General features: G+C 35.8%; 1 protein-coding gene across 11 annotated transcripts in view; it reads left to right on the forward strand.

Annotated features, from left to right (window-relative positions):
- Positions 1–17,418, forward strand: part of LOC110442655 (vegetative cell wall protein gp1-like) — a 206,612-nt gene that overhangs the window by 92,963 nt on the left and 96,231 nt on the right. For 9 of the 11 annotated variants that reach the window (XM_021486355.1, XM_021486348.1, XM_021486356.1 and 6 more), the window contains exons 9-10: positions 7,508–7,696; positions 12,470–12,553. In XM_021486355.1, the coding sequence (XP_021342030.1) occupies positions 7,508–7,696; positions 12,470–12,553 (273 nt within the window). The remainder of the gene's footprint in view (positions 1–7,507; positions 7,697–12,469; positions 12,554–17,418) is intronic. The other 2 variants (XM_021486357.1, XM_021486358.1) reach the window with 1 other exon arrangement.

Here is a 17,418-nt window from a genome sequence, read left to right on the forward strand (position 1 = left end):
CTCACTATTCAAAGTAACCTTGTCGCACGGAATTGTGGGATCGCGCACCTCTTGACCTCGCTTCTCTCAATTTTTTCACCAACGCCAATCGTTTCTTGTTGGCCCTGAATGGTACTGTCAATCTTGTAAATTTCTCTCGCAAACGAGCTGTTGTCCAATTTTCCAGCATATCCGGATCGTACGGAACACCTAGAATTCCTTCATTTAGGCCCCATGTCTTCAAACTATTGTCTCACAATATTGTCGATAAATATTGATGTTATATAGAGTGCAAGGCTGGCACGGTCGAGTGCACGTACAATGTCAAGTTCACACATGAAATGACGAATCACGGCGAAGTATTTCGCTCGCTATAATTGTATAGGAAGTGCGTCACGTCTTTAAACACGAAGTTGTAAGGTGGTATTATACATACAACAGGATATGATCAGTAGGCTGCCTTGCTTCCAGTGTGTAGCGTAGCCATACCTCAAGTCCAACAATCACGCAGAAAGTAAACAAACGTTTCTTCTCAAACTCTGACTGATCCACGTTTACAACTTAACAAACTGGCGAAAGTTAAATCATACGGCGATGACTGTCACTGAGTAATCGTGGTGTAGTTTAAGATAAATCCATTAGTGTAGTAAACACTTCAAAAGTCGAGAAAGATGCGTAAAAACAAACGATGATAATCCGCCAAAAACAAAGAATGAATAGGGTGCTGTCAATACTAATACCCCTCTAGGGGATAATGCCGATTGGTCAAAATTCATTAGCATAAATATATCAACAGTATAGAGATGACTAGATACGAAATCAAGATGGACACAATACACTACACAGAAAAGAGACCTGCCAAAGCACATATTCTTGTAATTAGCAACACAAAGAAAAGATACATAATGTACATGAACATTTAAGTGCTTTTTTTGACATTACAAATTAATGATTAAATAAACCATACACACTAAACAAGCCATACATGTAGAAGCACATATAGTTGTATACAAACTGTTATTTAACATTTAACATGTCAAATTATCATGGCGATGATATTTGACCGGAAGGATGTTGGCATGAAGGGCTACCAAATTTGTTGTAATGAATAACCTTCACTCATATTCAAGGTCACAGGGTCAATTGTCATTAAAACCTTTAAACGACCTCTTCTGAATTACCAAAAGGTCCAGGGTGATGATATTTAGCCAGTAGCATGCAGGGATTAAGGGCTACAAAAAATTAAAGTTTGTTCTAATGAATGACCTTTGTCTATAATTTGAATTACTAAATTGTCACATCTGGTCCATAGTGCATAAATCTTTAAAAGTCATCTTCTCAATAAGCAAAAGGTATAGGGTGGTGATATTTAGCAAGTTCATTCTAGGATGAAGGGCTATGAAGTTTTTTCAACTTAATGTCTATGTTTGAATTTCAAGGTCACAGGGGTCAAATGTGTTTTAATCCCTTAACAGGTTCTTCTGAATGACTTTGTCAATTAAGACACTAATATTTTTCCTGTAGCTTTATTTTAGTCCTCTTTTAAGATTACAATTGTGAGATTAATACCAGGTGCAGGCCCATTGGGCCTCTTGTTTCTTTATTACAATCAAGTGTTCCTGTGAATTGATGGTACAACATCATCTATGTTTCTGTGATGTACACAGTCAGCGGCTTCATCTACCCACAGTTACCACAGCAGATAGCGTTGAGGTTAGAGAGATGTCATGCTGCACTTAGAGACTTTAAACCACGTGTATATACCTAGCACCCAATCTGTTTCTATCTTTAGAAGTCATCTAGGGGTAGGGCACCCTGTCCACAGGATCAAGTTATACTTCTCTGATGTCATGGGATGTTGTTCAAGTTTTTGTGAAAAAATCATGAGATTTCGTTTTGTGAAATTTCATAAGAGAAGACAATGTAAGAAACTCCCAGTTTTGGGTAGGTATATATTGTACTGGTTTTGTTTTCTGCTGAATAAGTAGTGATGTTTTTGTCTGAGAAAAGTATACATATAACATTATGGATTCTACATATATCAATGAAGATTTCTGAAAAGATTTATCCTGAATGGAGGTGTAACTACCTGACCTATCATGTACCGAAAATTGCCATTCTTAGAGAAATATTTGGTATTAAAGATAAGTTGTAGCAATTTCAGACCATGAAGAATGTTTGCTCTAAAATTTTGTAATATTAATTTAAAGCAGTCTTGTTTTAGTTTCTATTAAAAAGTATCCCTTATCTACCAATCATTATAAGGCAGTATATATATATTGACAGTTTGAACCCCAATACATGTATGGTACATTGTAGCTACCAGTACATTGTTGAAATTAAAAGGCAGAATGTGTTGACAGTTGAACCCCTTATTAGCTCACCTGCTCGAAGGGCAAGTGAGCTTATGCCATATGGTGCTGCGTCCGTCGTCCGTCTGTCCGGCGTCAACTTTTTACTTTAAACAACTTCTTCTCAATAACCAAAAGGCCCAGGGTACTGATATTAGGCCTGTAGCATGCTGGGATGAAGGGCTACCAATTTTGTTCAAATGAATGACCTTGACCCACTTTCAAGGTCACTGGGGTTAGATGTCATAAAATCTTCAAACAACTTCTTCTCAATAACCAAAAGGCCCAGGGTACTTATATTGGGCCTGTAGCATGCTGGGATGAAGGGCTACGAAGTTTGTTCAAATGAATGACCTTGACCCACTTTCAAGGTCACTGGGGTCAGATGTCTTAAAATCTTCAAACAACTTCTTCTCAATAACCAAAAGGCCCAAGGTACTGATATTGGGCATGTAGCATGCTGGGATGAAGGGCTAACAAGTTTGTTCAAATGAATGACCTTGACCAACTTTCAAGGTCACTGGGGTCTGATGTCTTAAAATCTTCAAACAACTTCTTCTCAATAACCAAAAGGCCCAAGGTACTGATATTGGGCATGTAGCATGCTGGGATGAAGGGCTAACAAGTTTGTTCAAATGAATGACCTTGACCAACTTTCAAGGTCACTGGGGTCTGATGTCTTAAAATCTTCAAACAACTTCTTCTCAATAACCAAAAGGCCCAAGGTACTGATATTGGGCATGTAGCATGCTGGGATGAAGGACTACAAAGTTTGTTCAAATGATTGACCTTGATCCACTTCCAACCTGATGTCGATGTTCGACATTCAAGGTCACAGGCGTCATATGTTTAAATCTTTTAATAGGTTCTTATGAATCAAACACTGATATTCTGCCTGAAGCTGTATTTTAGTCCACTTTTAAGATTACAAGTGTGAGATTAATACCAGGTGAGCGATGCAGGCCCATTGGGCCTCTTGTATGTAGCTACCAGTACGTATGTACTGTTGAGTCATAGGGTTCGGTAACATGACAGTTTGGGCCCCTTAGCTACCAGTGAAAATGTTGGATCATACATACAGCCAAATACTCATCAAACTTGTAAATATGATGATGTAAACAAACTGTTATCTAATGACTCCTAAGATGATACATATATCTATATATATTGGCAGTAAATGTCAGTACATATGTGATGTCAGCAGTGACATATTTATAGTAGGGCTGAAGGTCACAATCAAAAGAACTTAATAATTTCATTACTTAGAATTACATTTTTTTGTCAACTTGTTAACAAAAATGTGATGATAGTTGTTAAAGAAGGCTTCTTCAGACATGATAGTGGCCATTATATAATATTATCAAATGACTCGCGTATGTTTATGATTTTAAAATACCTGATCTTTACCTATTGAAATCTGTCATAAATCGATTGCTCTGCATTACCACAATATTAATACTGACATAATAATAAGAGATCAGTGTCCCATCTTGATCACTTACCCCTTTTACCATAATTATCACTACTTAATGATGTCATTACTGGACACGTTGAGTTGTTGTCCACATGCAGAATTCAATGACTAACATTAGCATAAATGGCCTGAAACCATCCATCACCACTCAATCATGAGATATGTCTCAGCCGGTATAACAGCCTCAGGTCATAGTTTCTCAAGGTAGTAGTATGTAGGGATACACCAGCAGGAGTCACATCGTAAGTCAAATATCCATGTACACAATTTTTCAGTGTAAAAACATCTATTCCAGGCATGTTGACATCCTGACCAACATGTGCTTGTGATAATACTGGACAGATTTGTGTCAGTTCTGTTTCTCTTGACCAATTTGTACCCTATATATTTTGGAGCTAATCCTTTTAATATTTCTCTGTTAACAAGAATCATTCAAACCATATGCATTTGTATATAGGAGTGGTGATATATCGATTTGTCGCGACACTGATTTTATCAGTAGTTGGTGATATTTTAATTTTTGACTAGAATTTGACCACTTACAAGTGAAGGTGAAATGATGAGATGACAGCTTTGTGTATGCAGTATACATAACAACAGCGAGTTACTTTGGATGTGAAATGTTTGGCTGACAATCTCTTATGTAGACTGAAATAGTGTGACATAATTTTGTGGATTATTTCTCATTCTGTTTGGATATAGTGAAAATGAACACATTGTCATGATAATGTTTTACATCACTTGAGCCTATATTTCATAATTCGTTTAGTTTCCCTTCAACACAAGCTTGGATGTCTCATGGAATTTTATGAATGGTGTTGGATATTAAAATGTGATTTCCATGATTAGAGGATCATTATACTGACAGTGTTCATAGTAAAATACTTGTGATGTAAAAAATGTGCATGGGAATCAGTTGTTAAAAGGAGGACACCTTGTTCTACATGTTATAATCAAAGCGTCAATGGACACAATGAAAGGTGAAACTTCTTCATCCACTGATACTACCATGAGTGCTCTGGGAAAATTTTTAGAGAAAAAGGGATTTGGAAAGTATGCAAGAAAAAGGAGTTCTAGTTTACCTCCGGAAAATAGACTGAAAACAATATTTAAAGAAGGCTCAGCCGTCATTGCGTGTCGACATATATTTCGAAACAATTCATCGGGCCATGTGAATAACATGGACCGGAAGCCAACTCGAGTTTATAAAAAGCCAGATAAAATTCAACAACCAGGTATGGTACAATTGTTTGACTGTTGACTTAGCAATAACATGGACCCTTCATTGATAATCTATCAACTTCGTAAACAGAAACGTATCTAAAACTACATAGGCCATTTAGAACTATTATATAGGCCGTACAGAACTATTGTAGCCTTGTATAGTATTTGGATCTTACTCTGGAAAAGTTTTCTGTAAATATCTTATTTGGTGCTTTGCATGCATTGATGTGATTTGTACGACTATATATCAATATACTTTCATGTCGTATGCAAATGAGTCACAATTTTGTGGTGATGGTCACTTAAGGGTCAAGCTATAGGAATGCAGTCAGCTACTTCAGGTACAAGTATCATTACAGCTGGGTCTTGTAGGTTCATTTTACCAACTTGATGCTCCTTAATGTCTGTATCTGTATCTATAAGAAGTTAATTGTCAGCTTTAGGCTGGGTGTTGGTAAGGCTTGGTAAGGGATGAACTGGGGGACTCGATCGCTAATTAAAGTCAAAACAAAATAATACAATCATGTTGTTATAAATTTTGTGCAAAAGAAAGCACAATTACAATTATAGAGACACTCAACCTAAATAACATATTATACATAACCTAAATAACATACTGTACATGTAAAAAAATGTATATCTAGACTGGGGAAATGAAATTGTGTGTGTGTGTGTGTGTGTGTGTGGTGGGGTGGTGGGAGTGGGGGTGGGGGGTTATTGTGCTCATTTATACCTAGCTCGCATTCTTTATCAAGTTTCTCTGTGACTTCGCAGAGTCTAGCTTCCTTTAAAATCTTTTGAAAAGAATTTGTTACTATTAGTAGGTTTGTTATAGAGTGAGTAGCCCCTGATACGCCAAATGTTTGCAGTAGGTTTTAGTACTTGTTCTTTGCTTGGACATACATATCTGTGTCTTACCTCAAGTAATAAACAGGCTAACTCTTTCATTGTGTGAAGTTATATATAAAACCAACATTTAATTAGACTTGAGAACACTTAATTCTATAACTTGAAATATTGGGCAAATTTATGTCAGATATTCAATTTCAGGTGAATATTGTAATAAGCTGTTGTAATCATTATTTTTTTAAATATTTTGTCAATGTTAATTTACAGGTCTGCTGTATGAAGCTTTACCTGCATTTCATATCTTTGATACGTACATGTCAATATTAGAATCAATTTTGGTTGTTGAAATATAAATATTCGTATCATACTTCCAAGATACATTGTAGCATGATGATCATTACGGATGTCTTCAACATTATTCACTAACCGATCTAAACTCCTATACTGTACTGAAGAAAACCCTTATTGTGAATTGAAACTTTTACCAAGAGCAATATATTAATACAAGAGAGTCAGACTAGCACTTCATCCCAGTGTCAATGTTAGCTAGCTGATCAGCAGTATAAAAACCCAGCTGGCCAAATCTCACTAAACTTATAACCAAATTGGAATTGACATGAGGTTACTGGATATATGAAAACTATGCTGGAATTCATCATAGTCATAATCTGTCCATGTAACTGTGAAATGTTGTATATTTATGAAAGATATGGTCTTATACCCTAAAATTTCAAAATAAGCCTGATTTGAAAATAGGAAGGCTTCGAAAAGTCTATGTTTACAGGACACAAATAAATACATGATTTAATTAGTATTGAACTGACTTTAAAAAAATAATTAAGAAAACTGGATAACATAAAAATGTTCCTGTCTAAAAACGAGGGACTTGAAAATAAGTCATTGATGGCTTACTGTCTAAATAACGTCGAAAATATTAAAGACTACCTTGAAAAGAGGGAGGCATCAAAAATATGCCTCGGATTTCATACTGAAAATGAAAAAATAAGCTGTGGCTTATTATCAATATTTTAGGATAATTTTATATTTATACTGGCACGCTTATTTCCACTATCTTACTAAGCGAGACATACAACTACCTTACTGCTTGCATGCATGTATTAACAAACCAGGGTATCAACTAGGTAAATGCATCTGCAAAGCTTTGATAAATATATTCCATAATTTAATGGATTTCTGATTCCAGATTTTCAAGGAGACTTTTAAATATGTATACCTGTAAACATGTTTTTCTTGTAACACTTTATTATTAATATGAATAAATCAATCTTGATATGGAATTGTAAATTTCTAAAAATATTTTCAGATGAAAGATAATAGGCAACGAGATGACATGTATTACTAAACAAATTTCGCAGGATTTCCACATTGTCTGATGATACAAAAACTAGCAATGCATGATTTCAAAGTAGTAAAATTGTATCAGTTTATTGAAATGTTATATTATTAATAGTTTGACATATTCATTTTAATTTTTTAAATAAATTTGAAAAGAGAAAGCATGTGTTACATAAATTGATAAAGTTAAAAATCTGAAATGCCAATGTAACATTTGATAATGATGTGTATAACTGGATGACTAGGTTGATGATTGTCAAGTTTTTACCCATACGTCAGACCCAGGAAGATTCAGATTCTAGTCCTGATGATGACTATGAAAACACATCGGAACACAAAGCACCACCTGTTCACAGAGGAGAAACTCACAAGGAAAAGTTTTCTGTTGCTAACTTGAAAACAGCCCTAAATGACTTTAAACAAAATTCTGTGATAATAAAGAAAGGACACCAAAATGTTCAAGGTTGGCATTCTGTCTGACTACTTGTGATACCTATAGTTATGTATATCTCACAAGTGTTTATTCCCTGTCCATTCCAGTACATTCTGATTCCTTTTGCCTGTTTCCTGAACACATCAAATCCAAAACCTGTAGAATGTGACATCTGTCTGTCTCAACAACCTGTTCAATACAAATGTGTGGGCATCTCTCGGTCACAACAACCTGTTCAATACAAACCTATAGACATCTCTCTGTCACAACAACCTGTTCAATACAAACCCTGTAGACATCGCTCTGTCACAACAACCTGTTCAATCCAAACCTGTAGACATCTCTCTGTCACAATAACCTGCTCAATACAATCCTGTAGACATCTCTCTGTCACAACAACCTGTTAAATACAAAACCTGTAGACATCTCTCTGTCACAACAACCTTTTCAATCCAAAACCTGACGACATCTCACTGTCACAACAACCTGTTCAATACCAACCTGTAGACATCTCTCTGTCACAACAACCTGTTCAATCCAACACCTGTAGACATCTCTCTGTCACATCCAACCTGTTCAATACAAACCTGTAGACATCCCTCTGTCACAACAACCTGTTCAATACAACCCCTGTAGACATCTCTCTGTCACATACAACCGGTTCAATACAAACCTGTAGACATCTCTCGGCCACAACAACCTGTTCAATACAAAACCTGTAGACATCTATCTGTCACAACAACCTGTTCAATACAAACCCTGTAGACATCGCTCTGTCACAACAACCTGTTCAATCCAAACCTGTAGACATCTCTCGGTCACAACAACCTGTTCAATACGACACCTGTAGACATCTCTCTGTCACATACAACCGGTTCAATACAAACCTGTAGACATCTCTCGTGCACAACAACCTGTTCAATACAAACCTGTAGCCATCTCTCTGTCACAATAACCTGATCAATACAATCCTGTAGACATCTCTCTGTCACAACAACCTGTTAAATACAAAACCTGTAGACATCTCTCTGTCACAACACCCTTTTCAATAAAAAACCTGACGACATCTCACTGTCACAACAACCTGTTCAATACAAACCCTGTAGACATCTCTCTCTCACAACAACCTGTTCAATACAAACCTGTAGCCATCTCTCTGTCACAATAACCTGATCAATACAATCCTGTAGACATCTCTCTGTCCCAATAACCTGTTCAATACAACACCTGTAGACATCTCTCTGTCACATACACCCTGTTCAATACAAACCTGTAGACATCTCTCGGTCATAACAACCTGTTCAATACAACACCTGTAGACATCTCTCTGTCACATCCAACCTGTTCAATACAAACCTGTAGACATCTCTCCGTCACAATAACCTGATCAATACAAACCTGTAGACATCCCTCTGTCACAACAACCTGTTCAATCCAAAACCTGTAGACATCTCTCTGTCACAACACCCTTTTCAATAAAAAACCTGACGACATCTCACTGTCACAACAACCTGTTCAATACCAACCTGTAGACATCTCTCTGTCACAACAACCTGTTCAATCCAACACCTGTAGACATCTCTCTGTCACATACAACCTGTACAATACAAACCTGTAGACATCTCTCGGTCATAACAACCTGTTCAATACAACACCTGTAGACATCTGTCTGTCACATACAACCTGTTCAATACAAAACCTGTATACATCTCTCGGTCACATACAACCTGTTCAATAAAAAACCTGTAGACATCTCTCTGTCACAACAACCTGTTCAATCCAACACCTGTAGACATCTCTCTGTCACATACAACCGGTTCAATACAAACCTGTAGACATCTCTCCGTCACAACAACCTTTTCAATACAAAACCTGACGACATCTCCCTGTCACAACAACCTGTTCAATACAACACCTGTAGACATCTGTCTGTCACATACAACCTGTTCAATACAAAACCTGTAGACATCTCTCTGTCACAACAACCTTTTCAATACAAAACCTGACGACATCTCACTGTCACAACAACCTGTTCAATACAAACCTGTAGACGTCTCTCTGTCACAACAAACTGTTCAATACAAACCTGTAGACGTCTCTCTGTCACAACAAACTGTTCAATACAAACCTGGAGACATCTCTCTGTCACATAGAACCTGTTCAATACAAATCCTGTAGACATCTCTCTGGCACAACAACCTGTTCAATACAAAACCTGTAGACATCTCTGTCACAACAACCTGTTAAATACAAAACCTGTAGACATCTCTCTGTCACAACAACCTGTTCAATACAAACCTGAAGACATCTCACTGTCACAACAACCTGTTCAATACAAACCTGTAGACATCTCTCTGTCACAACAACCTGTTCAAAAGGAGTATTAGGGACAGTTTATATCAACTTGTCAACATATTTTCCGCTAAAACAGTGCATATTGATATATTGAATATTTTTATTCCTCCCATCCTTCATCAAAGAAAACAAGTATATTCTTATGCTCCTCCCCAAGCCACATGCTTATTCTCCTCCCTACGTCAATGGAAACTAGTACATGCTTATGCCCTTCACTACATCATAGTAAACTAGTACATGCTTATTCCCCCTACATCAAAGTAAACTAGTACATGCTTATGCTCTTCACTACATCAAAGTAAACTTGTACATGCTTTTCCCCTAACTACATCAAAGTAAAAAAAAAGTGCTTATGTTATGCCCTCCTAACCCCCCTATCAAAGTTAAATAGTACATGATTATGCCCCTCACTACGTCAAAGTAAACTAGTACATACCTCTGCCCTCACTACATCAAAGTAAAAAAGTACATGCTTTGCCCCTAACTACATCAAAGTAAAAAAGTATGTGCTTATGTTATGCCCCCCCCCCCCCTACATCAAAGTAAACTAGTACATACCTCTGCCCTCACTACATGAAAGTAAAAAAGTACATGCTTTGCCCCTAACTACATCAAAGTAAAAAAGTATTTGCTTTTTTTTTGCCCCCCCCCCCCCTACATCAAAGTAAACTAGTCCATGTTTATGCCCTTCACTAAATCATAGTAAACTAGTACATTCTTATGTCCCCCTACATCAAAGTAAACAAGTACATGTTTATGCCGTTCACTACATCAAAGTAAACTAGTACATGTTTATGCCCTTCACTACATCATAATAAACTAGTACATGCTTATGTCCCCCTACATCAAAGTTAACTAGTACATGTTAATGCCCTTCACTACATCATAGTAAACTAGTACATGCTTATGCCCTTCACTACATCATAGTAAACTAGTACATGTTTATGCCCTTCACTACATCATAGTAAACTAAAACATGCTTATGTCCCCCTACATCAAAGTAAACTAGTACATGTTTATGCCCTTCACTACATCAAAGTAAACTAGTACATGCTTATGTCCCCCTACATCATAGTAAACTAGTACATGTTTATGCCCTTCACTACATCTTAGTAAACTAGTACATGTTTATGCCCTTCACTTCATCATAGTAAACTAGTACATGTTTATGTCCCCCTACATCAAAGTAAACTAGGACATGTTTATGCCCTTCACTACATCAAAGTAAACTAGTACATGCTTATGTCCCCCTACATCAAAGAAAACTAGTACATGTTTATGCCCTTCACTACAGCATAGTAAACTAGTACATGTTTATGTCCCCCTACATCATAGTAAACTAGTCCATGTTTATGCCCTTCTCTACATCATAGTAAACTAGTACATGTTTATGCCCTTCACTACATCATAGTAAACTAGTACATGTTTATGTCCTTCACTACATCAAAGTAAACTAGTACATGTTTATGCCCTTCGCTACATCAAAGTAAACTAGTACATGTTTATGTCCCCCTACATCAAAGTAAACTAGTACATGCTTATGCCCTTCACTACATCATAGTAAACTCGTACATGTTTATGCCCTTCACGACATCATAGTAAACTAGTACATGTTTATCCCCTTCACGACATCATAGTAAACTAGTACATGTTTATGTCCCCCTACATCAAAGTAACTAGTACATGTTTATGCCCTCCACGACATCATAGTAAACTAGTACATGCTTATTTCCCCCTACATCAAAGTAAACTAGTAGATGTTTATGCCCTTCGCTACATCAAAGTAAACTAGTACATGTTTATGCCCTTCACTACATCAAAGTAAACTAGTACATGCTTATGTCCCCCTTCTTGAGGCTTGGTTTAGATACTTATTAATACAATATTGTAAGAAGATTGGATGGTTCTAATATGTATTTAGGCACAAAAAAGGAAGAATTGTTGACATTATTAAGACAATATATAACAAGGTCACAGTGACCTACTTATCAACCATGTGCTACTCTTTTCAGCCATTTTCATTATTTGATGCTTTAGTGTTACGCGATACACCTAAATGATGAAGAAACTTTTAAAAAAATAGCGTGTAGTTTTGTAAAAAAGTGTCAATTTGTGATCAAGTCTATTCCTTCGGTTAGACTTTGCATTTAGATCTATTCCTTTGGAAAGATATTGCATCAAGTTCTATTCCTTTGGTTAGACTTTGCATTTAGATCTATTCCTTTGGAAAGATATTGTATCAAGTTCTATTCCTTTTGCATTTAGATCTATTTGCTTTTAAATAGGAGCGAGTCCCTCAGTGTATGTTTTACAAACCATCATCTGTCAAATGGTTTGATGTTGTTTTTTATACAGACCCAAAGCAACGCTTCAGACATACATGCTTAACAAGTTTGTACTTGCTTTTTTAAGCTCAATGCCTAGATGATTATTTGTCTTCCTTTGTAGATGATCCAGAGGAGAATTATGATGAACCTGATAGAAAACAGCCCCCTCCTCAGCCTGGTCGTGCAGGAAGAACTGCATCCCCTGGTATGTAATTACAAGGCCTGATGGTTTAAAATGTTTCCAAGCAAAAACAACCAATTAAAGATTTCATAACAATGTTACAATTTAGATTACAGGATATTTTGGTTGAGTTGAGATAATCAAATATAATTTTATCACATGAAGATACAGTAGTTAGGTTATGATATAATACTGGAGGGCTTGTTGATAGGGAGGTTATGATATAATATTGGAGGGCTTGTTGATAGGGAGGTTATGATATAATATTGGAGGGCTTGTTGATAGGGAGGTTATGATATAATATTGGAGGGCTTGTTGATAGGGAGGTTATGATATAATATTGGAGGGCTTGTTGATAGGGAGGTTATGATATAATATTGGAGGGCTTGTTGATAGGGAGGTTATGATATAATATTGGAGGGCTTGTTGATAGGGAGGTTATGATATAATATTGGAGGGCTTGTTGATAGGGAGGTTATGATATAATATTGGAGGGCTTGTTGGTAGAGAGGTTATGATATAATATTGGAGGACTTGTTGGTAGGGAGGTTATGATATAATATCTCTGAATTCGTGAGAAATTTGTGAGACATTTAAAACATAAATTATGTAGCATATAACATACCCTAGTATTGAATCATTTGTGTTATTCTAAAGCCTCTAATTCCTTTGCTAGAGCCAAAACTGAAGATTTATTGATATTTTAAAGGATTTTAGGAAGATTTACACGTGACATACGGTCCAGATATAGCTATCAACATTTAAAAGTAAATAAATCACATAAAAGGCAAAAAATAAGAGTAATTAAAAAAATAAGATATTCTAGAGGGATATGTCCTTGTTAACCCAGGTTAGAAAAAAATATATCTCAAAACATTGGGAAAATTTAATATTAATTTGTTGGGAAAAAATAACCAATAACTACTATTTTTATATATCCAATTCTAAAGAAACTTGTTTTCTTCTATTTATGTTATTTTCATTAATACACAATCCCATCCCGACGGCAAGAGAATGAATTCCGGATTCAATGTCAGTGTCCGGTTTCAATTTTATAGTCACCTCCAACATTTCCGTTTCGGTAAACCATTTTTTTGATTGCAATGAATTAACAGCTCTCAAGTTGCTGTTTAATGTTTATATCAACTGTCTTCACATATTAATTAGCAACTAGCCCCCACTTGATGTGGGGTCACTGATTTAATTGCTTAACAGTTCACACATTGGTGAGCAAGTCACCAAGCCATGATGCCCTGCTAAATCGACTGGCTGGGCCATTCAGATCTTTCACACCTATGCTGCTAATTGGTCTGGCCTGTAATTTAAGTGGCTGGCGTGTGACTTCAGACCTCTTAGTGAGACCAAATTTCGTTTCTTTTCGTGTCAGAGACCCGATTTCATACCAAGTAAAAATGGCGGATATTACATGGAACGATTTTTCTTGAGATCAAAATATTTGAAATAAAAAGCATGAAAAATGGGTCCCATGCCGTTAGACATTTTGGAAGGCTATTTTTCGTGATTCTCACGCCAAAATCGTTAGGTATGGCATGTATGTTAACGTTTAGCATTAAAGGTGAACAACCACCAAATGCTAAAACACGTCAAATTTAGTGTCAAAATATTAATAAAACATAATATAATTAGTTGTCATTCTATTTTTTCAAAAAAAAGTCCGTATTTGTGCATAATTTTTTATTTGAAAACGGCCCGTTTAATCGTACACCTTTGGAAGCACAGAGTATGTACGCAGTTACTTCCCTTTGGATGTGACGTCATTTGAGACGACCGGAAAGCGCGCCAGCTGTCAGTACAACGTAAACAAACATGGTACACTGTGCTGCGCTGAACTGTAACAGTAATTCCAATAATGGAGAGAAAATCAGTATGTTCCTGTTCCCAAAGGACAAAAAGCTGCGGAAAACATGGACAATTAACGTAAAGAGAAAGGGATTTTCTCCAACCTCACACACGAGACTGTCAAAACCATTTTGAAACAGGCAGCTTCGTGAGAGATCCACGATTGATGTCGTCGATAGGCTTTGAACCTAAAAGTCTGATATTAAATCCGGGAGCGTTACCAACACTTTTTGATTATTCACCGAAGTGTCTAAGCAGTTTGGTTCACACGTCAACCCCTTTAACCTCCAAGTATGAGGACCTGTACGAAACACCGAAGAGTAAGGAGCAATGTCGTGCGGAAAAGGCTGCGCGCACTAGCGTAACATAACTTTGGGGAAATAGGCATAGCAACCCGCCATACCTCTTTGGAAAGTTTCTGCACGAATCATTTATGTTGAGAGAGAATCTGAAAACAAATTTAAATGTATGAACCAACAACAATGCGTTCTCCTTCAATACATTATTTTTATTATTTTTTCTTTAATTAGTATATCACTGATGATGTACATTCATTTAAATACATGATTCATTTAAAATACATGCCACTTATTTGTTTACACAAACAAACTGCCGCCCTGGTAAGCATGTATTGAATATGTATTGGTCTATAAGTTGTAAACTTTTGGAAAAAATAAAATGGAATGAAATATATATTTATTATACATATTTAATTATCCTTATAAGGTATATTTGATAAAAACAAAATGCAATTACATGAACAGGGCAGAATCGGACTAAATTATATATATATATATTTATATATACATTTTTTTATCGGGTATAAGATACATATATTAGATATGTTTAAGTATCATTATCGGGTATAAGATACATTTGATAAAAGGATTGCAATTACATGATCGGGGCAGAATCGGACTAAATTATATATATGCATTTATGTTGAATTACTTATGATACCTACATTTATAGTATCATATATTATTTATATATTATATATGATTATCTTGCCTGATGAAGCTGAGAAAATTAATTCACCAGCTAAACTCAAAACTGTAAAACTTCAAGAACAGATCATTCAATGGTATCTCACCGGACAGCAACGCAGACGTTTTTCCACAATAAAACGTTTCAAATTTGTATTCTCTGGTCTTATATGAACGTGCATCAAAATAGAACACATTTCCTTTGAACATTTCCTATGTGTCTGGTGAGCTCGGTCTCGTCAGAGACGTCTCGTGTGCCAATCAACTTCGCTTTCAATATCAGGCGGGACTTGGTTGGGAATCGTTGAGATTCCTTTTTCATTCAACATATTTCATTTTAATTAAAACATATTTTATTGCTTCTAAATTCATGCAAGAGGATAAGGCACAAGTTAATACAACTTATCAAAGCCCTCTCCTCAACATTTGTACTACAACAATGTGATAGCGACAATATACATATATGTACATTTTATACCATATTGTACAATGTAGTATATATATATATATTTAGTCCGATTCTGCTCCGATCATGTAATTGCAATTCTTTTATCAAATATACCTTATACCCGCTAAGGATAATCAAATATATATAAATAAGTCCGATCCTGCCCCGTTTCTGTCCGTTCCTGTAAATCGTCGCCCGTTCCTGCCCGATCCATATCAATACAATACTCTTAATTCCTTGCAATTCTTTTATCAAATATATCTTATACCCGATAACAAATATATGATACTATAAATGTAGGTATCGACATAAATATATATATATAATTTAGTCCGATTCTGCCCCGATCATGTAATTGCAATCCTTTTATCAAATATATCTTATACCCTATAATGATACTTAAATGTATCTAATATATATATTCATTAATGTATATAATAATTAATAGATTTCTGCCCGTTCCTGCCCATTTCTGCCCGTTCCTGCCCGTTCCTGTTAATCGTCTAACCGTACAGTAGGCCTTCCATCACAGGGATGTCAGATATCGTCTAATCATCAGTTTCCGCGCGTTATGTATTTCCGCGCAGCCATTTTATCAAGCTATGTCTCGTAACTACGAGACCTGCTGGACACAACACAAGGACATTTTAGACGTTTGGCCATCATCTGTAAACTGACACAAAAATTACCGGAAGTTCGTTTGGAAAACAAGAATTAAACACTGATTAAAAAACACGCATAAATATGCAGTTTTGCTTAATGCACTTTTTATCTTGCTCAAAATGAGGCCATACCTGAAAAAACAGTGATATATTTCATTCATGAACCGGTCTTTTTTGTAGTCTGACAAACGTACGAAAATGTCGTATGCAAATGAAGCCACATCTTCTTGCCGATTTTTTTCCACTTCCGAAGAGCCAATGAGACATTCTTATATCGATAAACTGTAGTTTCAATGAAACGTAAACCTTGTAATGCAATGAACTTCCAATTTTCACCAATTTTAAACAGAACAAAATGAGAAATAACTTACCATCAACCAAAACCGATATAAGACTGCAGAAAAAAAATAACAGATTCTATATTATAACTAAATACATATAATAAATAAATTAAAAAAATTACATGAATTCGTTAAATTTGACATCTTGAAAAATCTATTAAAAGTGTGAAATTTAAAAAAAATGTTTTGATAATTAATTTGACGATCAAAGGTATGTTTTTATTATTTCAAACAAAGCTTTTGTTCTTGCAGGTCACTGTAGAGAATTTCTTTTTAGTGTATTCGAGTTATCTTTTTTTGAACACTTAGTCAAAATAGACACACGGAAACATATGACGGCTACTTCCGACGGGAGAAATAAATTTGTTAAAAATTGTTTGTTCTGATTTTTAGGTCACCTGAGCTTTAGCTCAAGTGACCTATTGCTATCCGTTTTCGTCCGTCGTCATCCGTGGTCCATTAACATTTTACATTTCAAACTTAAAGTCAAGTTCTGCTGGGCCGATTGAACTAAAAGTTGGTAGGAATGATCGCCTCATGGTCCTGACAAAGTGTTGTTATTTTTCGGGTCGATCAGAAATCCAATATGGCC

Source organism: Mizuhopecten yessoensis, unplaced genomic scaffold (genome assembly GCF_002113885.1).
Source record: "Mizuhopecten yessoensis strain PY_sf001 unplaced genomic scaffold, ASM211388v2 scaffold716287, whole genome shotgun sequence".
In the NCBI taxonomy this organism is placed as follows: Eukaryota; Metazoa; Mollusca; class Bivalvia; order Pectinida; family Pectinidae; genus Mizuhopecten; species Mizuhopecten yessoensis.